Below are 21,918 nucleotides of genomic sequence, written 5' to 3'. Positions count from 1 at the left end.
ATATGGGAATTTCTGGCACCACATTTTTGTATATATAGAGGGACATTAGAAGAATGCACAGGCATGGCCACACCGTTTTTTAAAGAATGGGTATTTGCCAGTTGTCTATTAGTGTATACTTCCGGCTCATGAGTAGGTGATTAAATATTACTTAAATTATGGTTGGGAGGTGTTATCAAGATTACCTAGAGTCTAAGGGCTTTCCGAGAATAGTTTACTTAGTTGAGGCAAACTATGGGTGGTGAGTGAGTGTGTGTGTGTGTGTGTGTGTGTGTGTGTGTGTGTGTGTGTGTGTGTGTGTGTGTGTGTGTGTGTGTGTGTGTGTGTGTGTGTGTGTGTGGTGTCTGTGTCTGTGTCTGTGTCTGTGTCTGTGTGCAGTGAAGTACTGTGTGGATATGTACAGTAGTAAACTCAGTACCTTATTTGTTTGCTATAACATGATTAGATTTTGTCCCAACGATCAAATAGATTGGTCACAGTACATACATTATACATAACTTATTACTAATAATCCAATCTAATGTGCGAAGAACAGGTTGGTGAGCTAGTAACTTATAATTGGCATAGCCTGGGATCTGTCACGATTTTACAAAAGACAATAATTATTTATCATCAAGCAACACGTTTAGGTTGTTAGACACTTAGTAGTCTTTCTATAATGTTTCTTTCTCAAGTGAGTTAGAAACAGCCTTGTGAATAAAGTACAGCCTGTTCCGAACTTCTTGATTGAAATCTATCCAGGTTACTCGTGTTTCTATTTATTTAATTAGGAACACCAAATTGGATGAAGAGCTGATGTGCTGTGTGGGTTAATTGTACTTGACAGTTTGTACAGCTTCTATTTGTATTCCACCACAGTGGCTAACAAACAAATGAATGCCAATTGTACCGTAGGTTGAGCAATTCTGTTGGAGATGTGATGCAGTATGAGGTATGAGGTAGAATTATGCCACAATATAGTGCTGAAAAGTTCAGTTCCTAAGCACATCTTTGAAATGATATTGGCACTGTGTGTTTCTTGGTGTACATTTGGTTTTGTTGTCGTTTGACACTGACCAATGGGTCATTCAAATTATTGACAATTTTATGAACATACAAAGTGCACGCTTTCTGAAGCCTTCCTCCCCTTCCCTAAAGTGGACGTAATATTGTTGGTGTAGCTTGACCAGGGTTTCATATACTAGAGTGTTGACGGGTAGTCTTCAATGCTTCTGCATTGATACAGTTTCTTCCTCCATTTCAGTTGACCCACTCAAGTGATGTCAACTCGAGGTTTCCGGTCATTCAAGTGGTCAAAAACGAAAACTTTGAGAAAGTTGTGGTAGAGACAGCTGGGTCCTCTATGGACTGCTGTTGTTTTAGAACAAAAGTGAAATAGGCTGCCGTGGTTGTACATGTTTGCAAATTCCGTACATATGGGTGACTAGCATGGGAACAATGCATGATGCAATTCCAGCCATGGAAAATATAGAAATTAGTACGATCGAGCCATTTACTACTGATCAACATTTTATAAACCGTACAGAGGCTATAGCCCCTCTCCTCCTAGCGTACTCTTTGTACGCTTGTGAAGTTGTTGATAATTTTGAATGACGCTTAAAGTTTAGATGGCAGATGTGGTCATCTTGTTTTCGTTGGTAGTAGCACTTGTCTCTCGTGTAAGGGCAAAAATGGAGACGGTACTTCTGTTTGTGATAGAATGGCACATGGATATGCTAAGAAGTTGAATAGTACAGTAGTCTCCTATTCTTTTGAAGAATATGTCATCATTAGGAGTGTTGACTGTCTTGGTCATTAGGAGTCTTGCAGTATTGTCAAAACCATTGTGCATAGATATACTAGTGCAATTTTGATTCATTTGCAGACGTTGACTGTGGTCTTTTATTAAACAGATGTCTCAAGATCTACTTCAGAGTGTAACAACTCTACTGCAGACTGTAACAGTGTTAACAGATAATGCCAATCATTTTCAGGTCAGTGCCAATCAACAGTTATTCTTTGAATTTGTTCATACTCTGTGTCTGTACAGAAAGAATGTTTGTTTTCTGTTGATGATGAGTATACTGGCCCTTCATATCGAAACTATAGACATATTCGAGGTATTGTTGGAGAGGTCAGTGACATTGCTGATGCCATGCATGGGATAATCAAGTCATGTAATGAGAACAGAATTGATCAAATTTTGCTGTCTACTAAAACAATAGCAGCGGCATCTGTTCAGTTGTTGGACATGTGCAAATCAAGACATCCCACATCATCAACAGCAACTTCCAAAGATGGTGACACTAATGACTTGGAGACATGCATTCGGTCTGTTATCAGAGCAACAAAAGCTGTTGGTCAGAGGTCAAAGACTTTGTCTCATGTCCGTACTTCGCCATTACCTTCAGGAACATCGGCAGGAGGAATAAATAGAATGAGATCTGTTACTCCTGCAACATTAGGTAGTGGCTCTCACGGAGTGACAGACCCTGACAGTGATAGCATTAGCAGTACTAGTGTAGAGGACTCGCCATATTAGTGTCTGCCGTTACAGGTAGGAACAATTCCATTGAGGCATCTGCAACGTTTTGTCTGATTGTCATTGACAAAAAATACTGTGGTGTCTCATATACTACTTTGGTATGTTCACTATTAGAGTGTTTGGGTTAATTCATTTCAGCACAAGACCAAAGCAGTCTAAGCCTTCCCTTATTGATGTAAAGTGTTATGGCCTAGCTCATTTCCAAACCGAACCCAGCAGAGTCCTGACCCATGCATTCACCAGAAAACAGAAGTTACAGTCATTGTCACGTAAAACAGTCTCTTTGTACGATTTAGTTAGGTAGATTTTACAAGTATAGTGTAGCGCACTTAATTAATTAATTAAACAAAATAGCGTAAATTCGTAATTTTTTGCAAAAATTTTATCGTGGTTTCTAGAAGGCTCCTAGCTGTGGAAGCGACGGTGTAACCATCGGCGTAGCGTCCAAACATTTTGGGTGTGGCACTCCGGTTCAAGCAGAACTCTAGAAGTATGCTACTAAACAGTCCGCTTAATTGATCGTAGAGTTTAATACACATCATCATTTCGGTATGATATAAACGGTGTCGAGGAGTCGTTGACACTTGAAGTGATCACTTGCAAGACTTTTGCTACGCTATCCGGCAATGGCAGAGTAAAACAGACCGCGTCAAATAGGCAGAAGCCTATCCATCAACAATTTTTAAGTGAGTTTATTAATTAAGGTCCACAACCCGATTGACTGGAGAAGGGAATCTCCTGCGGCTCCGCTACCTAGCTAACGATATGCTTGCACTCCGTACTTTCTCCACTTTGTGCTCAGGTTATTCTACAGCTCTATCTAGCTAGACCTGTATTGCTCAGCGAATGCTTTAGAATTGGTCAACGCCGGTTTGCACTGAATTGGTACTAGAAATTCTAGTGTCATCGAGGTGTCGTCTACTACTAGTTTGACGATCGCAGCTAGCCATGAAGCCTTTTGGCACGGACTATAACGGTGTTTGCGCACACTGACGGCACTCAGTCCGGCAGTCTATTTGTAAATTGAAATCGATACTCTACCTACAACTGTGAGCACGCCTTTGGAAGAAAAATAGGCGTGGTTTGTAGCCTAATTTTTAGCCTCCCAAAATTGAGGACCACGCTACGCGGGTGGTGTAACCAATGCAATTCCTAGCTGTTTTACTCTGATGTCGCGGCTGTGGAGAGTAGAAAACGGAATTTTTGGGGGCTGTCAACTCATTAGTTGCTCTCATGGACGGAACATGTTTTGACAATGTGTGGAAGAAACTGGTGGACATACAACTTTTCCCAATTTTATCATATGGAAGCCACTTACAGAATACAGAGAAAATGTCTATGTATCAGGAGAGAGGTATTGGACTGAGACAAAAAGATTCGGTAGAGATCGGCTGGGAGCTAGCATCAGTGAAAGTCAAGAGGTAAGGTACCGGTCCCAGGTCTCGTATGAAAAGGGCTTTGGAATCGTCAAATCCTTTTGTTAGAGGGCTCGCACGTAGGACATCTAGAGACGATTTAGGGCAGACTGTGTGATACATCGAGGTATCCTGTTGGAAGTCTGTTTGCTGTATCTAGTTTAACGAATTGAAGTTTCTGTGTTGATTTTTATTTTATTTGTGTTCTGTTCTTGGCTTGTTTGTGTAGTCTTTGTTGGTATGCTTGTATGTTACCTTGTTGTGTTCATGTAGTAGAGCCTAATATCAATTATCGGACACTTCCCAACATCGGACACTGGCATATGGAAACTAGACGAAGATTTCTTGTATCTAAGGCATGAATGTAGAGAGTAGTCACACGGTAACATGATGTGCTAGATCCAGCTTGATCACTTGGCGCATTGCTGTTCACGGTGACAAAATAGAACTTCCGCTGCTTTTCCCGTATATCGGACACGCCCATCAAATATCGGACAGCCGCCGGTTTTTGCTTTTGACGGTACTACAGTTCACTGTCTGCACCTTGAAATAATAGGTACATGTCTCTTCTACTCGCAGTGATAATAACAGATCGGCAGCTTTGCACGTTGCTCCTCAGGAAGCTGAAGAAGAGGGGCGGGTCTTGTTCTCTAATAGCGGACACCCGAGTTTGCTTGATGCGAGTGCAAATAGGCGAGAACCGCGATGAATTGTGTTAATACTGACTGCAGACGTTTTGTAAATGCACAACGAGAATCAAGAGCCTTTGACTCGTCTCTGTATCGAAAGAATTAGCTAGATGTGGCCGTCCACAAACAAATGAATGAATCTACAGGTGATAAACTGAGAACATTATAGCCCTCCCTCATCTAGCACGTCCTGAACATCGCCATCGTTCGCGAACAAATGAATCTAGAGGACGTCGGCGGTAGATAGCCTCGCGCAGCCAGACCCTACCGTACCGTCATACACACGTCGCCTTACCGTACCGTCATACACACGTCGCCTTGACATCTAGAACACACGGCTTTTTGCGATCGTAGTTGTCTATTCCGCGTCTATATTGACCATACATGCATCATAGGAGTCATTTCAAGATCTACTTTTCTCTCTAAATACTTCTTTGTTTGATACGGAGACGAGTCAAAGACTTTCCGTGCTCGGTGGGCATTTAGTAGACGTCTGCAGTCAACACTAACACAATTCTTCACGGTTCTCGCTTATATTGCACTTACATCAAGCAAACTCGGGTGTCCGCTATTAGAGAACAAGACCCGCCCCTCTTCTCCAGCTTCCTGAAGAGCATTGACGTGAAAAGCTGCCGATCTGTTGTTATCACTGCGAGTAGAAGAGACATGTACCTATTATTTCAAGGTGCAGACAGTGAACTGTGGTACGGTCGAAAGCAAAAACCGGCAGCTGTCCGATATTTGATGGGCGTGTCCGATATACAGGGAAAGCAGCGGAAGTTCTATTTTGTCACCGTGAACAGCAATACGCCAAGTGATCAAGCTGAATCTAGCACATCGTGTTACCGTGTGACTAATCTCTACATTCATGCCTTAGATACAAGAAATCTTCGTCTGGTTTTCGTACCAGTGTCCGATATTGTCCGACAAGGTTGTTTAGCTAATATGAGATTTTTTGTCAGCAGACCTCGAACAGAAGCTCTGAAACGATCTCCTAGTCATAGATCCCAACAGCTATGGAATTCTCTCCCAGCATCATTAAGATCAATGACAGGAGACTTTTTTCGTCTGTCTAGACAGAGACTTCGTAGTGTTTTTTATAGTTTAGTTTTCGTAACAAATTTAATGCAGGGTACCTGGAAGATCAGGGCTATACTGAAGGTTTTCCCTGGATAAAGAAAACATCTATCTATCTATCTATCTATATATTGGGGCGTGTCCGATAATTGATATTAGACTCTAGTGGTGCTTCGCGACTGTCATTTAGGAATCCGAGGTCAATCGGGACACGTGCAGTCGCCATCGAACTCTCACGCGTTTGGTAGTCAAAATGTCAAGGGATTTACAGTGGCTGGTTATACGTAAAAGCTCTAGCTATCTCTTGAAGTCCAAAACTGCTACTTTTACAAAGGTGAGGCCCCCTTTGTCGATTGTGTGTTACCTCTTCTGCCTGTTGTTATGTTGGCGTGTAGCTCTACTTAGCCAGACGTTGTTCAAGTGACGTTTTATAATAGGAACCATTTAATTTGATGGGTAAGAACAGCTACAAATACAACGGACTAGTCAACAAGCAAGCTATCGATATTCGTCCAGATCCAGCTGGCAAAGGAGCTATTGTGTCTGTCAAAAATAGACGCCGTAAGTTCAACAGAGTATTTAGTACTGGAAATTTGTTCGAGAGTAGGTCTTTCTGTTGAAGGTCACCACCGCCCAGTCGTCAGTGCTTATTCGTATCCTTTGTTACGAGGGTCTAGACGTGCTATTCGTACGCTCAAGCAGCAGGGAATCGTTCGCTGCTATAGAGCAGACTTGACTGATGTAGAGTTGTTTTTTTGCTAAGTCTACTTTTTTTAACTTTGTTCTTGTGTGTAGGCCGCCGTACGACGAACTTGTGCTATCTACCGAAGTCAGAGACCTACTTCTGGAGTTCAGAAACGCCGATCGAGGAAGAAGCGTGCTCAGTAGACTGTTGCAGCTTGATTCTGTCTGTGTTAGGTTCTAGCCTGAAAATAAAGTATGGAACAAGAGAGTCACTATGTACAGTATCCACTATTTGCATGTGCAATAGCATCATTGAACTCCAAATGCATGGGTTTGGTGCATGTAGACGTGTACGTGTATCTGCTAAACCTCTATAACAGTAATCCGAGGCACGATGGCTCTGCTCTTGGGTACTTTCTTGTTTTTACATTTCTAGTAGGCATGGTTTGTTTTTGATGATGTTTTGTATCTATTTGTGTTAGTAATTAGATATTAGTGTTGTCCCGTTGCGGAATTCTGGCTCCAGAAAAATTCACTGCAATCTAATTTTTTGTTTTTGATCAAAGCACAAGCTTTCGTCAATTTTCTCAGAGAAGTCTTTCTTTTCAATCTTTGCAAGACAAAGTGGACTTTGGAGCATGTTTGTTAGAAAGAGTATGCTGTGTTAGACCTCAGACATGCCTACTATCTAGAAGGCAACGTCTCTATTCTTAGTAGAACCCATTGAGTTAATTGCTCTCTTGAAACGTAGTCTCGCGTAGCCAGATCCTTACCCCGCCCTCGTGCTTTGCTCGCCGTCCCAGACTGCTCTCAAGCTACTCGCGATCGTCAGCGGGTGCACTACTAAATCTCCGTAACAACACGGTACAGTGTACAAGTAGTCTCGCAGCCAGCTCCTCCCCTTTTTCGAGCGGGAAGGGCGGGTGAGAGGATGAAGAGAAAACAAATTGACAGATATCTGAGTTGTTTTTTAAAAAATTTTAACACAAGATGTAACATACAAATTTGAAAAAACAAATTTTCTCTCCGCCCTCTTAGCTCTCACCCGCCCTTCTCGCCCCCTCACGTGCAAAACCGAGCATTCCAAAGATGCGTTAGGAGCTGGCTGCGCCTTCGCTCGCTAATGGGAATCCATATTAACCAGGTTGGGTATCTGGGCGCTATCTCTGAGGAAACCGGGTTACCCGACAGATGTACGTTAATTAAGAACGTTTAAAAACTTAGAAACTGACGGGGCTGTTTCAAGAATTTCGTCCGCCAAGTGAAGCGGTCTATATCCTCGAAGTTACTGACGCAATCGCTTTCCCGAAAATGGTCTCTCGCAGACTCTGTTGTTTCCGTCGCTCCAAGAACAGTGGAACTGTCGTGCTACTTTCAGACTGTCTACAGACTGACCTTTTCGTGCAATTTTTTCCGTCCGGCAACATTCGAGAGAATTGGCGTTTTGTGAGGCCTTAGAAGCTGTGGACGATGTCGTCGATCGTGTTCTAACAGTTTACGAAGCACTCATCCCTACGAATTCCCTCGATCACCGGACCTCGCTATTTCGGCTGCGCACTACGCTGCGTACTAAAGCTGCGCAGTTCTCCGAGTGTTCCAGGAGTCTCCAGAGCCCCTCATTTAATCGTAATGACTGGCGCAGCGACCTACCAAGTTTGCTTGAAGAAGGACGGCACGGAATTCTCTACAGTACGCCAGATTCGACTGAACGCCACTGTGGAAGAAACGCACAAGGATTTGCTGATAGGACAACGTGGACTTCGTCATGTGCTTCAACCATTGAGAGCCAAACCATGTCGTACGGCAGTGAAACTTTTCAAAGATAAAGTGAGCTCTTAGATACTGAGTAATACTAGGAAACGTAAGTAGCAACGCTGACTACGAGTAAAGGGTCTGCACAGACATCTAGGGGTGCATTTCTTTTACCTAATCCAGCTATCCAGATTAGATGGATTAGCTAATCCGTCTAATCCGCGTATCGGCTAGATTAGTTGGATGAGCTGGATTAGGTAATCCGTCTAATCTGGATTAGCTGGATTAGGCAAAAGAAATGCACTAGTTTGCAGGAATAGATGTGGGATCAAATTTAGCCACGCCTACAATATCATTAATATCAATACATTTTTGTGTTGTAGTAAGCGTTACATAATATATTTTTACTAGCCCTCACCTGCTCTATGGATGGTAGGAATTGCGCTAACACCTAGATAGTAGTTACCTATAAGCAAAGAAAATGTAGAAATTAACTTTTGCCAGTCGTCCATTATTTGGCAAGTAGAGTAGCCGCCATCTCACTGTAGGGCGGGTCCACGAGTTACTCTAGAGACAAAATCTACACACACATGCACACACACTTATTTGGCAAGTTTTCATTGTACTCGGCTGCAACGCGCATTAGAACGTACAATACACGTGTGCTATTGCTTTAGTTAAACTCTGACTGCAGCAGGTGCAGCTTGCACTCTAGTATACTATTAGAGGATGGCATGACTGGCGAGCTCACGTCACATCGCCCCACCCTATGGTCAATAGCAATTTATCTTTGTGTATTTACAATACACGCATCCTATTACTTTATGCATCTTACACACTCCAGACAGTGCAGTTTGGACTCTACGCATTCCCCATCTCAGATTCTTCCCACAGATATGTACAGACAGATGCACGCACGAACACTCAGCCCGGTGAGCCGGCTCAAAACCTCTGACGGCAGTGGGCGCATCGTGCACTTTACTTTAGACCAGAGGATGGCATACAGTGGCTGGCGAGCACACGTCACATCCGCATACTCAACTAATTTTGAACAAACAAACTCCGGCGCATCTCATTTCAGGCCGCGAAAGTCTTGTTTTTGGCCGTCGGAGGTAGTCCCAGCAAAATCCGACTTGACCGTTCATCTCTGACGGTCGAACTCGACTGGGCTGTCGCGTTTCATGACGATCTGAGAGCGGCGTTGTGTGGATCGGTGCGTTGCAGACATCCATCCATCCAGACAGACAGACGGAAGCGTGGGTTGGCGCTGTGGGAATTAGAGGGTGGCTGGCAAGCACACGTCACATCCGCATACTCGGTTAATTGAACAAACAAACTCCAGCGCATCTCGTTTCAGGCCGCCAAAGTCTTGTTTCTGGCCGTTAGAGGCAGTCTGGGAGAAATCCGACTTGACCGTTCATCTCCGACGGCCAAACTCGACCAGGCCGCAGCATTTCGCGACGATCCGAGACCGGCGTCGTGTTGATCGGCATGTTACAGACGTCCAGACATCCATCCAGACAGACGGAAGCGTGGGTTGGCGTATTATCGTATAGGATATTATCAAAATTTAGATATTGCATGGTTGCTCGGAGTAGCTATAGAAGCCATTAATTAATTAAAGTACATTTGATTCAAGAGTCAGAGTCAGGTATCTTTCGGTTCAACCGTTTACCAATTCATCTGCCAAGTACACGTATATACGTTTCAGAAAATCTTAGGACTGGCTGGATCACAGGATTACAGAAGTTTATGACCATCTAGCATTGCTTACGAATAGGGCTTTTGTATAATGTATGAACTTAATTAAATTGAATGCATAACGATATGGCCATAATAGAACAACAGTCAGACGTACATAATACCAGGGGCATAAATAACCTCAAAGTTCTAGACCCCGTCACCCATAGATCAACATACGGCCAAACCGAGTTCGGAAGTGATCTAAGTCAGCCTACCAGCAAGTTGCTACCACTAAAATGGCAGCCAATTAGAGTTCTGTAATGACGTACACAGCTTCTAGCAAAGGCTTGTTCAACAGTTATGTGTAAAGACAGCTCGTAATTGATTCATATGTCTTCCATGATGTGTGAAATGGCTTGCAGTAGCCCATCGCCCCTCATAAACAGATTTTTTAATGACAGCAGCTAGAATCTCAGCCAACTGTTCACTTTCTCCAAATAGCCTCCACTTATTCCCACTTTTGATTAAGATATATTTCACACACAACTAACTTTGTCAAGACAATTCGCAGTCATTGCAGAAAAAAATTAAATGGTTGATTACCACCTCGTTTGTACACGTGTATTAGTCGATCTGTTATTGATGTATTGTCACATAGTGTGCATAATGCTATTGTGTAAAGAGCTGTTTTGACTGTTACAACCCATCTATTCACTGACACTGTTTTAACAGGTAACTACGCCTACTTCCAAAGTCGGTTTGATTGTATGTTGATCAGGACCGTTCGTTACCCATTTCTGTTTTCCATCTCAACAACCTTCGTTGCTCAAGAACTGTCGGCATCTGCAATGGTACGGCAGTAGGAGAGAATGCACTGGTAGTAGTTTCTAGTCAGCACACATTGAACTTACAGAATAATATATGGGGAATTAAAAGTCATCCGAAGGTACCCCGAATTAACCTATGTATATATCTATCTACTACAAACCAAAAAGCGATTTATTTTGCATTAGCAGTTGTAAGTTGTGTTGTTTTGTTTCCGACAAGACCTGGCGATCACAAACATGAATTACGCTGACTGTTTTGGTAAACAACTCTTTCATGAATGTTTTGCCCATCTGACTGGCTGTTTGTCCGATCCATTGTGTGTGATTGCCACTTACAACAAAAATGACATAAAGGAAGTAGTGCTCAGGAGGCGTGCCACAAGACCTAGCCAGCCACATTCCCACTAACATAGCCAATAGACCGGAAGTATATGTTGTGCGTAGCTGTTCCCAAGTCTTGTGCCGTTTCTTACGGCTCTTAGCTGAAATTGGTGAAATGGTACTGAAACTTTGGCTGCAGACAGGATTTGTTGGCAGAAATTGTTGACGAGTGGTGCCAATCATATTGACAAAAAGTGGAACATCTCTACTATGTAAACACCTAACTATCACAGGAAGAATGTCAATTCCACATCCAGTAGCTTCCAATGTGAACGGTGGGGGAAAATTTCTGGTTCCAGAATAAGACTCTACAGTCAATCTTGTGCTTGCAAATTATGAATGAACGTATATCAACTGGACTAATGCGCAATACATCCTACTGCTCCTAATGTTTTTCGAGTAATAATCTTTTCAAAAATTTTGCCTTTGAAAAATAATAGGCTAGCAAAAAATAATGTTTGGGTCTCAAAAATTGTCAGTTGTTTGAAACACCATCAAAAATGGTCACTAGAAAGTGTGCAGCTGAAGATGCCAACTCAACGAAAAAGGAGCGACTTCTCAACTACCGCTTTCAGTTTCAAACCGAAATGCCCTTACCACTTCCTGTATGATATACCGATTCTGTGGAGAGTCATTGTTGCGTGTCACTTATCCCACCTTCACTTATCCACAGGTCGGATATCAGACAGTCAAGCTATCTGACAGGTCAATCTTTCCATGTGGTGATGATATGACAGATGATATGACAGGTATATGATATGACAGATGAATGACAGACAACATCTTACATATTGTATAAATTCACAATCAATCATTAAAGTGTAATTTTTATCTCTAGAACAATAAGACATTTGGTTTTTTTTAAATTCACATCTACATTCAGTATACCTAATGTGGAAAAATGCTGTATAATATGAACAATAGTTGAGTACGTAACAGCTTCAGTTATTTAATCCAACATATTCACTTATCCAACAGGGGTCTGGTCCCAAGGGGGTCGGATAAGTGACACATGACTGTAGTAGAATCTTTTGTGACAGTGTTAGTGTTAATCAAATAATTAAATCAAAGAATGCCTAATATTACACATGAACACCTAGAAAAAATTAGGATTCGTAAAAAAATTCTAAATTATTTTTGGAGTCTCAAAGAAGTAGTCTTGAAAAACAGGAGCAGTAGGGTATCGTCTTTCAAGAGAGACGGTTGCTAAGCCATATACTCCAAATGGGAGGGGCAAAACTCGTCTATAAACATAGTCTACCCTATTTCATTCAACTTGGATACTGCTTGTAGTACTTCACCCGTTATGCAATCGAAAGCCAAGGAAAGATATACATAGAACTCTTGTGATATCATACAGAAACATGGAATGTTGCCTTGGTATCCGCATACAAGAAACTAGACTTCTAGATAAACTTTAATTCTCAATTGAGGTTGGGCAAGTATCTTCTCTGTAACCAAAGAAACGATTCAAGGACTTCTTCAGAAGTAACTCAAAGAGTTGTAGAATCAATCCAAGAAACTGGCCAGGTAAAACCACCAGTGACCTACAACTGTATTCTCTGGAAGTCAATATGTAGGAACGCTGTTGAATATTAGAGAGGGAACAACAACAAAGAATTGTAGATAAATGCCTACAACGTAAAACAAGTAACGTTATCCGTGACTTTAAATAAGGCTAACAGGGATGTCTTTGTTTGCGCATTGTGGTCATAGTTTTCAAGTCAAGAATAGAACTGTTAATTCAGTCCGTCGTGAGTGATAGCACAACAAACACTGTTGATGGGTGTCCATCAATTTTTGACTATGAGAGGTACCAACAATTATTTATTTTTCAGGTGCTTTTTAATGGGGAATCATTTGAGAGAGGGAATTATTTCTTATGATTTTGTTTTTTGACAGCTCTAGATGTGGCAACTTTGTTTCCGGTCATGTGAACCCTAGGCGAAGATGGCTTAGCATTGAGGCTAGAACAGTCCTGCGGCTTCATAGATCAGCCACATGGGTTGCGATGATGTAATAAAAATAGCACATCTTTAGTGGAATTTGACTTCTGTGTATGTATCATTAACACAAGACCCATATCAGTATGGCAGAGATCTAATAGAACGGGGAATTATTCAGGAGAGGGAATCATTTTTGGGCACTGCTCTGTAGGTGGGGAATTGTTGGAGAGAGGGAATTAATCAGGTGGGGAATTATTTGGGGAATATTGTATATGCGCATGTCGGAATTGCACCAGTTCAATCTGTTGACAGTTACATGCTACTCCACGGCAGGGAAGAAATCCTTGTGTGTGTGTGTGTGTGTGTGTGTGTGTGTGTGTGTGTGTGTGTGTGTGTGTGTGTGTGTATGTCAGTGTGTGTGTGTGTGTGTGTGTGTGTGTGTGTGTGTGTGTGTGTGTGTGTAATTTTATTTTATACAAGTTCTGTGTGATGTAACACTTGTTGCTTTCTTTGCATAATTGTGGCAATTACAATCCAAGTTGTCTTACCATGATTTATGAAAGTTACGAGTCATAGGTAGGAAATTATTGAAAGCTACGTGTCATACACGTAGGAACAGGAATTCGAAAAAGTCACGTGACTTGCGAGTACAGTGCACTTATAGGGTTCAGTTTCCACTAAATTTTATGGCTGGCTATCTATACCAATATATGGGTGTCACACTTTAGGAATGCATGGTATGCAAGCGAGTGACCAATTATGGTCATGGCAGCAAAGACAAAGGTGGACAGCCAATCACTAAGCAGTGTTTGGCATGAGAGAAATTTAGCCAGAATGACATCAATTTTGATCAGAAACAACAGAAAAGTTGTATTTCAAGTAATGCTACCTAGAAATCTATGAGCATCCAATCGTGCTGCAGTAGTATGCACAAGCATGAAGTGGAATGTGTGTGGTCCGTACAGGACTTTGTTGCTAATATGAGTCACCAACTACGGATACCATAGATATTGTACGTAAATTGATACAATATGTTTAGATACACAATTTAGACTGTAAAAGCAATAGACAAAGACATGCAGAATCTATAGCTATAATGTTTGAGAAATTGGAAGTCTGACCGAATCCTGTACTAGAATAGCAAATGTTAGAAGCTACGAATCTATTTCAACTCAACTCTACTCCAGAAAACTACTCCAATGAGTATTGCTTCATAGCTTTCATTTGAGGTGACACTTGACGGAGGTTCACGTATAGTGCCCAGCTTTTTCCCCCTATGATCTTATTGAATGCAGTATGTTGCTGCCATTGGTGATGCGTTTACTTTTGCTTTTCTATTTGTTTGCTCATTTAGCTTTTTGCTGACTGTATCTTTGGCTTTAGATGTGGTTGTAAATAAGTAATGCAGTCTACTCAGCTAGTCATGTTTATACTTGTTAAATAGTAGCGTTGATATAGAATGGTTATGATTATGGGATGGATGACATAGCAGAGGCAAAGGAATACATATTGAAACTGGAGGTTTGTCGCGATGCAGATGAAGAAGTGCACTTGCGGTTTGAATATCTCTCATGGAGCTGGTAGGTGCCAGGAGATGTATTTTATTGCACTGCATTTGATTATGGTGGTAACATAGAGATGGTACTCTGTCTTGTAGTGACGACTTCAATAACTTGAGTACGGAAGATGATGTACGTCATCAGTTTTTTGATACAATAACTGTAAGAGAGGGACAAGGTCCACAACATCAGTAAGTTATAGTAGAGTATTTAAACTTGACCGCAAGGGAAGCCCAGTGCAAAACATGTGTAGATTTGTAAGTTACAGACTGCTGACCTTGGGAGACCATCCTATGGCTGGAAAGGCTATTCGAATACAGTGTCATACTGAACAGACTTTGTTGATCATTAGAGGGCACCACAGCCATCTCACCAAACAAGTGGTGAGGCACTGGAAAACTAGTTAGAAGTCACAGTGCAGATCCATCTGCAAATGCTACAACAGTTATTGAACCACCAATATTAATAACTATTTGTTGTTAGCTAAGTATCTATCTGTCTGTCTGTTTGTCTATCATCATATATTTTCGAACACAAGACTATATTACATTTCAGCAAAATAGTAAGTACTTAAGTTCTGTCTTGTCTGTCTGTCTGTCTTGTCTGTCTTGTCTGTCTATACTATTGTCATTGAACCTTCAATATCAATAAGTATTAGTTGTATAAGTATCTGACTGTCTGTCTGCCTGTCTGCCTGTCTGTCTGTCTGTCTGTATCATGTTTGAAACTAGGTCATCCTCTCCCTTTTAGCAACTGTGTGGCTCAATGCAATTACGGTGCCTTTCTGAATCCTCTCGGCTATCATTTACTAACTTGCAAGATTGGAGGGGCTCCAGTGTGGCAACATAATTGTTTGGTCTCTACATGGAGCAAATGTCTGAAGGAGGTACAAATTGCAACCCAAATTGAACCTAGGAACAGGTACACAAATTCTGAAAACCGACCAGACATTGTAGCATTTGACAGTTCCAACAACTACACATCCTTTGAGTACTCTGTGCCATGACACAATAAAATGTGCTGCGGTAGAATCAGGATATGCAGTCAAAAACACAAGAAATATAATCAGTTATTACTAAATGTATCAAGATCAATGTGTGCTTCTTGTTTTTGAACACTACAGTAGTTTCTGGGGACCTTTGGCAGAGGAATATTTAGACCAGGTATCAAAAAAGTCTAGATTTGATGGGTAGAAACATTGAAGTTCTGGGACAGGTGGAGACGTTAGATATCAGTGTGTATACAGAGATACAATGCAAGAGTGATCAGCAGAACAGTGTCTAAGTTGACTCATGACCTAGAGGACTTCTTATATATGACAGAAACATTCAGCATTGTTGATCATTGATTTAGAAATTCTAGAACTGTTACCGTCTTGCGACTAGATCATGTAAGTGTGTATCGAAGAATATGATATTCGGTGTCTGTATGTCTGGCTGTGTGTCTGGCTGTCTGTCTTCTGTCTTTCTCTCTCTCTCTCTCTCTGTCTATTATGCAACTCGTGACCTAAATACCGTACAATTAATTTCAACCTAACTTAATTAAACAACTTAAGCAATCTCTAAAGTTTGCTCTCCGGCTTAGGAAACTGAGATACATTCTCATGTTTGGAGCAAAGTTTTTTCATGCATTTGCGTGCATGCATGTGTACGTTGTAACAATGATTCATATGAATACTGTAGTGCTTAGTTACTGCTTACTGTCAGAATGGTTCCAGCTGTAGAGTAAATGAAACATTGGAAAGGACTTTGAGTTACTAATGGCTTGTTTGCCCTACTGTACTAGAACGAACTAAGATTGCTTTGATTAACTTTTGGGTTAGGGACTTTGAAGATATGACACTTTAGATTTCCATGCACGTGAGAGCCTAAGATTACAGGTACAGTACTGTACTGATTTGTTGAGACATAGTTAACAGTGTGGTGTGTAGACTCAGAGGTGTATCACATGAATACTTTATACATCACAGTGACACCTGCAAAATAAGCACACTCTTGCCAGCAACATATTCACACATTCCTGTTAGGTGTCAGATTTCCTTATAGAATAAAATCCTGTATACAAAATTAAAATTATAAATGTATTGGGAAGATGACATAACAACAGTGACGTCTGCTGCTTCACAGAAAAGTTAAGATTAGTAACATTTTAGATTTAATTAATTCCATCATCAAGTGTTTTCAAGAGAAGTAAGTCATTATATCCAATGTCTACCAAACTTCAATATACTATTTTGTAACAAATGAGTATTTTCTCTTTTGTTTTGCAATGTGCAGAAACAATCAAGTAGTGCTGCCACACAGTGGAACAGCTAATGGAACACCATGTAGCAACACTGACTTTCAACAAATGCCGAACCCATCTGGCAGTCAATCAAGGTATATGACTTTAACAACTGTAATCAAGACAATTCAAATTATGAATGAGTAGATCTGTGTGCATACTTCATGGCTTCATGCAGTAAGGTTTTCTTGAGTAAGTACGTATGCAATTTTAGTAAATTTTCAAGTGTCCATGCACTTAAAGGCTAGAACTAGGGGCACGTCTCCACTTTCTCCAATCTTAACATAAAACATGTTAGAACTAACATGCTAACATGTTTAGAAAAGAATCATCTCCACCTATGCTTGGTGAGGCTGGGACTTCCCGTACACTCTTGTCTCGGGGACTTGTGGACCTTGTATTATGGAAAACTCATGGGTGACAGTGTCTGAGAGTGCGTTGGAGTGCAGTGCTACAATTGTCGAATAAAAACAGAGCAAAATGAAGTGAAATGGCCAAGGATCCATCTTTACTCAAACTGGCATGCGTTACCATCACATGATAGTTTGACCTGTTTACTTGAGCTAAACTACCTCTCAACCAGGTTTAGCTTTAGCGAAAGCTGATAAGGTTTAGGTTAAACAAGTTTAACACTTGTGGGGACATGCCCAATTTGTAAATTTGTTTAGGCTTAAACAACTTGTTCAGCCACTAGTGGAGACACAGGCTAAAATCAGTGTTGCTATAACTCAACTCTTTATAGCTATTGTGTTTGTGTACAAACACGGACTTGACAGCTTGTAGTTGCATGTAACCGACTTCCAGAGTGCCTTCCATGTTGTTTATATTTTGTGCATATGTGAGTTGTGATTATGTTGTGTACTTTTGCCATGTTGGTCACAGTTGCATTTGTCTTCAGAAATGTGGGTGATTAGGTAAACTGAGTGTTGAACTTGTTATTGTGACAGATAGGTTGGGACCATGTTTCCGTTAGTGCTTAAACTGGTTTCACAAGTGGTCAAAGATTGACCTGTTTTCACCTGCACTAAACCAGTTATATTCTAAATTCATACCACTTTTCCTAAACCTAGTTTGTAGTAGGTTTAGCAAAGTGGCTTCTGACAACGCCGTTTTGATGATATTGACAATTTTGGTGGTGTAGGATTGCCTTGAAAGATGTAAGGGTTGTTGAGAGAGAGGGGGGACAGAGAGAGGAGAGGGGGCTGAGACAGGAGAGGGGGACAGAGAGAGGAGAGGGGGGACAGAGAGAGGAGAGGTGGAAGGAGAGAGGACAGTGTACTTGGTCATAGCAAATTCATAGTAGTATATGCTGAATCAGTGACAACCAGTAGTTGCTCTGACTCAGCGACAGAGCAGACCGATACTTCAAACAAGCCTCACTCGATGAATACTACGGCGTTCCTAGACGGTTTATCTTGTACATCCCGGATACAAGTTCCTAGTGGAAACTGTCACTTTCTTGAACTGGTTTAGTTTTCTGTATATAAATGCGTTTAAGCTAAACTAGTTTTAGGCGCAGCTAGTGGAAACACGGCCTAGGTTTAAATGTTTGTTTGCCTTGTTACTGCAGTAGTCTCAGTAATTTATGCTTCCCTCATGCATCATTCAGGCAAGTCTTTCTTTCTTCCACAATGATGTTTGCTAATTCAACAATTAATTTAAACACAGCTTTGCCAATATTGCATTATCGGTACAAGGTGATTCTGCTGGAAATGACATGTAATGAACTAGGAGAAAAGATGTACAATTGTTTTTGACATGTTGCAGAGACAAGTAACATTTCACTAGAGATTCCTGCTATAGCTGTATTTCTTTAGAGACTTTAGTTTGATAATTGATAAGACTGTAGTTTGATAATTGCCTGTTCTTCAGATCAAACAACCAAAGTCTTGTGGGATTTCCAAGTGAAAGCTATGAGAAAGAGTTTTTAACACCAACGGACAAACTGATTGATATTGTCACCGATTGTGGAAGACACCAGTATCACAAATTTGCATTTGAACTTAAAGTTCCTCTGAAGGAAGTTGATGATATTAATGTAACGTTAGACCAAAACAGGCAAAGGCTCCACCGCATCATTCAGAAATGGATGGATGGCAAAAGAGTCACTCGTGGACAGCTACTAATGGCTTGTAAACGAGCAAAAGTGTATGGGGCAGTTGAGACAGAAGTGATGACTTTACTGCAGTCAATATAAACAATCGAACTTCGTACTTGTTTGTAACTCTTTAGTAGACTTCTACTTGTTTGTCATAATTGTTTCTTATTAGATACCAGTCATTGGGTAAAAAGCAGTGGGCTAAGTTTGCTCCCAACCTTTTAAATTTTTACCCTGCTATTCGTAAGTCCTAGGAGGATGGAAACATAGAAAAAACTACTGTATTAAATGCTTGCATTTGGACTTTGGCACTGTAGGTACCCATAATGACCCAACTCTTGTTGGTGGATTATAAATGAAATATGTGCAGACAGACAGACAGAGACAGACAGACAGACTGTTATATTTGAACTCTTAAAACTCTACAAATAACAACTGCTAACTTTACGTATCCATAACAATAACAGTCAAGGAACAAAATGTTGAATGTCTTTATCATACAGAAAATCATCAAAATTGTACTTAGACAACTTCGACAACTTTTTGAAAATCACACGAGAGTTGCAAGACTGTACAACTACAGACAGTTGCTTTCTCCATCTATCTCTAATGTCTGTTTTGCTGCTTTCCATTTGCATCTTTTGAAATTTTGGAGATCTTATCGAGATAGTCTTCAGCCATAGGGCCCCAAAAACCAGTGTTCAAAAACCAGTGGAATACACAGACAGACAGGCAGGCAGGCAGACAGAAGGAGCCTCAGCACCGATACTCTGGGAATAAAAACCGACCTGATATAACTAGTTGTTTACGACTCAGGCTCAAGCCTTTAAAGAGCCCACAGTGACTGGAAGGAGGTATGTAGCAGCAAGGAGAGAAATGAAAGCAAGCAGAGATGATGGACAGTATCTTCCTGAAACTTCTACTTCTCTAACGTTTACTAGTTTTGAACATTTTGGATGGTGGGCTGAAGAGTAGAAACACTCTCGCAAGACATTGAGGGGAGAAGGAATGAGGCAGCTTTTATAAGGTTTTGGAGGATACATTTTCAATTTATTCACCAGTGCTGCAATTCGCAAGTCATCATGAACAAATTGCAACTTATACGAGTTACCGGGTTAAGTAGATGAGAACATTTATGACAGAGACATCCAAGGGTTCACTACTAGCAGATTGAACCATGTATTTAAAATTTAGTGATAGAAATGTTATGTAGAGTTTGCATTTCAATAAAGCCAGCCAGCCAAACAAGCAGACAGCTTTCAAACAAGAAGGGAAGAAACAAAATACAAGTAAAAGAACTTCTGAATGGTGTAGCCCCATCCTGTAAGCTATGGCACATTTGGTCACTGGAGATTCAGGCAGAGAAGATAGCAGAGAAGTCACAAGATGATGAGGGGAGACAAATCCAGCTGTGTTTAAAACTGAATGGAGAAATTCATAAGTTATTTCACAGAAATGCAACTGCAAAGTACTCGGGGACAAAACAACATACTTATGATACGTCTAGTAGTGCTAATGTTTTTATTTGTAATTTGTGTTCAAGGACCCTTATGTCCTTGTTATTGTTGTAAAGAGCCATAGATTCAGTAGCTACTTGCTAGTTCTTTTGTTAAAAAGATGTTTCTTATCTTTTTTACATATTGATCGTCTTCACTTTCAGAAGATGTTATGTTATAACGTCATATAATTTTGCATCAATGTCAAACCGTGTTGCTAACGCTTTTATACACTCTAAAGCTAAATCCAATATTTTTTCTGCAGCTTTCATTATTTGATTATAATGTGACGTAAAGACAATTGCAGAAACACGTGCTTATTTCTTGTGCCTCTGTGTGTGTGTGTATGCATCCAGGGCGCGTGCGTGTGTTTGCGTGCGTGCGTGTGCGTGTGTGTGTGTGTGTGTGTGTGTGTGTGTGTGTGTGTGTGTGTGTGTGTGTGTGTGTGTGTGTGTGTGTGTGTGTGTGTGTGTGTGTGTGTGTGTGTGTGTGTGTGTGTGTGTGTGTGTGTGTGTGTGTGTGTGTGTGTGTGTGTGTGTCATCCAAGGCGCGCGCGCGTGCGTGTGCGTATGTGTGCGTGCGCGTGTGTGTGTGTGCGTGTGTGTGTGTGTGTGTGTGTGTGTGTGTGTGTGTGTGTGTGTGTGTGTGTGTGTGTGTGTCATCCAAGGCGCGCGCGCGTGCGTGTGCGTATGTGTGCGTGCGCGTGTGTGTGTGTGCGTGTGTGCGAGCGTGCGTGCGCGCGCGCGCATGTGTGGGGGAGGGGTGAAAGTCCTCTCACTGAACCCTCCAACCTTGTATTTCCGGTAGTTCCCTGGCCAGGGGGAGGAAATACATGCTAACTTCAGCCTTGGCAAGCTGAGGATGCTGTGAGGCTAGGATGCGCTAGCCCAGCAAGCTTGTCATCTGATTGTGTATTTGCTACTACTTGCAGAATAGAGCGCGTTCCTGCGAAAACTTTTGCGATGCCGAAGCCCATAGTGTGTGTGTGTGTGTGTGTGTGTGTGTGTGTGTGTGTGTGTGTGTGTGTGTGTGTGTGTGTGCCACTGTGTGTATTATTGCTCTATACAGTAGATTTTTAACGACAACATATTACTTCTACATGTAAGCTTCGTTCTTGATTTATGGGTGATTTCTCAGTGTGCTACAAGCATTACCGCTATATCTGCTTGCTGCAGTGGATTATAACAACTAAAATTGCCCTTTTCAGGTAAGAATTAAGTCACGTTTTCATTTATGGCCATATTTATACAATAAGCTTTGTTTTTGAGTTATGGGTGACTTCTCACTGTGCATGAGCAATAGAAGTCACCCATAACTGAAAACAAAGCTTTATGTTATAAATCCATGAGTGGAAACTTCTTACCTGAAAAAGGCCATATTTGTAATTATAATCCACTGCAGCAAGCAGATATAGCGGTAATGCATGTAACAAACTGAGAAATCACCCATAAGTTAAAAACGAAGCTTTGTGTTGCAAATCCATGAATCAAAATCCACGACAGTA

At 41.2% G+C, this 21,918-nt stretch overlaps 3 protein-coding genes across 3 annotated transcripts; all 3 read left to right on the top strand.

Moving 5' to 3' along the window:
• Window positions 1-352: 352 nt before the first annotated feature.
• Window positions 353-2,693, top strand: LOC134191092 (uncharacterized). The gene is made up of 2 exons (XM_062659657.1): window positions 353-1,973; window positions 2,030-2,693. The coding sequence occupies exons 1-2, from the start codon at window positions 1,893-1,895 to the stop codon at window positions 2,519-2,521; spliced, it is 573 nt and encodes a 190-aa protein (XP_062515641.1). The 5' UTR covers window positions 353-1,892; the 3' UTR covers window positions 2,522-2,693.
• A 3,205-nt stretch (window positions 2,694-5,898) lies between these two features.
• Window positions 5,899-6,657, top strand: LOC134191140 (large ribosomal subunit protein eL28-like). The gene is made up of 4 exons (XM_062659721.1): window positions 5,899-6,039; window positions 6,143-6,266; window positions 6,328-6,446; window positions 6,501-6,657. Exons 1-4 carry the CDS (start codon window positions 5,959-5,961, stop codon window positions 6,591-6,593), a joined length of 417 nt encoding a protein of 138 aa, XP_062515705.1. The 5' UTR covers window positions 5,899-5,958; the 3' UTR covers window positions 6,594-6,657.
• A 1,323-nt stretch (window positions 6,658-7,980) lies between these two features.
• On the top strand, window positions 7,981-20,749 carry LOC134191124 (uncharacterized). Its single transcript, XM_062659698.1, has 5 exons — window positions 7,981-8,216; window positions 14,437-14,558; window positions 14,636-14,728; window positions 16,814-16,915; window positions 18,693-20,749. Exons 1-5 carry the CDS (start codon window positions 8,019-8,021, stop codon window positions 19,015-19,017), a joined length of 840 nt encoding a protein of 279 aa, XP_062515682.1. The 5' UTR covers window positions 7,981-8,018; the 3' UTR covers window positions 19,018-20,749.
• Window positions 20,750-21,918: the final 1,169 nt, after the last annotated feature.

The sequence above is a fragment of the Corticium candelabrum genome, chromosome 15, assembly GCF_963422355.1.
Source record: "Corticium candelabrum chromosome 15, ooCorCand1.1, whole genome shotgun sequence".
Taxonomy (NCBI): Eukaryota; Metazoa; Porifera; class Homoscleromorpha; order Homosclerophorida; family Plakinidae; genus Corticium; species Corticium candelabrum.
This window is presented reverse-complemented; position numbering and strand designations above follow the sequence as displayed.

Bases quoted from the DNA above. Each gene is read 5' to 3' on its own strand.
- LOC134191140 (XM_062659721.1), top strand. From the start codon at position 5,959: ATGTCAAGGGATTTACAGTGGCTGGTTATACGTAAAAGCTCTAGCTAT. The intron at 6,267-6,327 runs GTAAGTTCAACA...TTTCTGTTGAAG, and splicing joins GTCTGTCAAAAATAGACGCC to GTCACCACCGCCCAGTCGTC. The intron at 6,447-6,500 runs GTAGAGTTGTTT...TCTTGTGTGTAG, and splicing joins ATAGAGCAGACTTGACTGAT to GCCGCCGTACGACGAACTTG.
- LOC134191124 (XM_062659698.1), top strand. From the start codon at position 8,019: ATGACTGGCGCAGCGACCTACCAAGTTTGCTTGAAGAAGGACGGCACG. The intron at 14,559-14,635 runs GTAGGTGCCAGG...TCTGTCTTGTAG, and splicing joins GAATATCTCTCATGGAGCTG to TGACGACTTCAATAACTTGA. The intron at 14,729-16,813 runs GTAAGTTATAGT...TGCAATGTGCAG, and splicing joins GGACAAGGTCCACAACATCA to AAACAATCAAGTAGTGCTGC.
- LOC134191092 (XM_062659657.1), top strand. From the start codon at position 1,893: ATGTCTCAAGATCTACTTCAGAGTGTAACAACTCTACTGCAGACTGTA. The intron at 1,974-2,029 runs GTCAGTGCCAAT...GTGTCTGTACAG, and splicing joins ATAATGCCAATCATTTTCAG to AAAGAATGTTTGTTTTCTGT.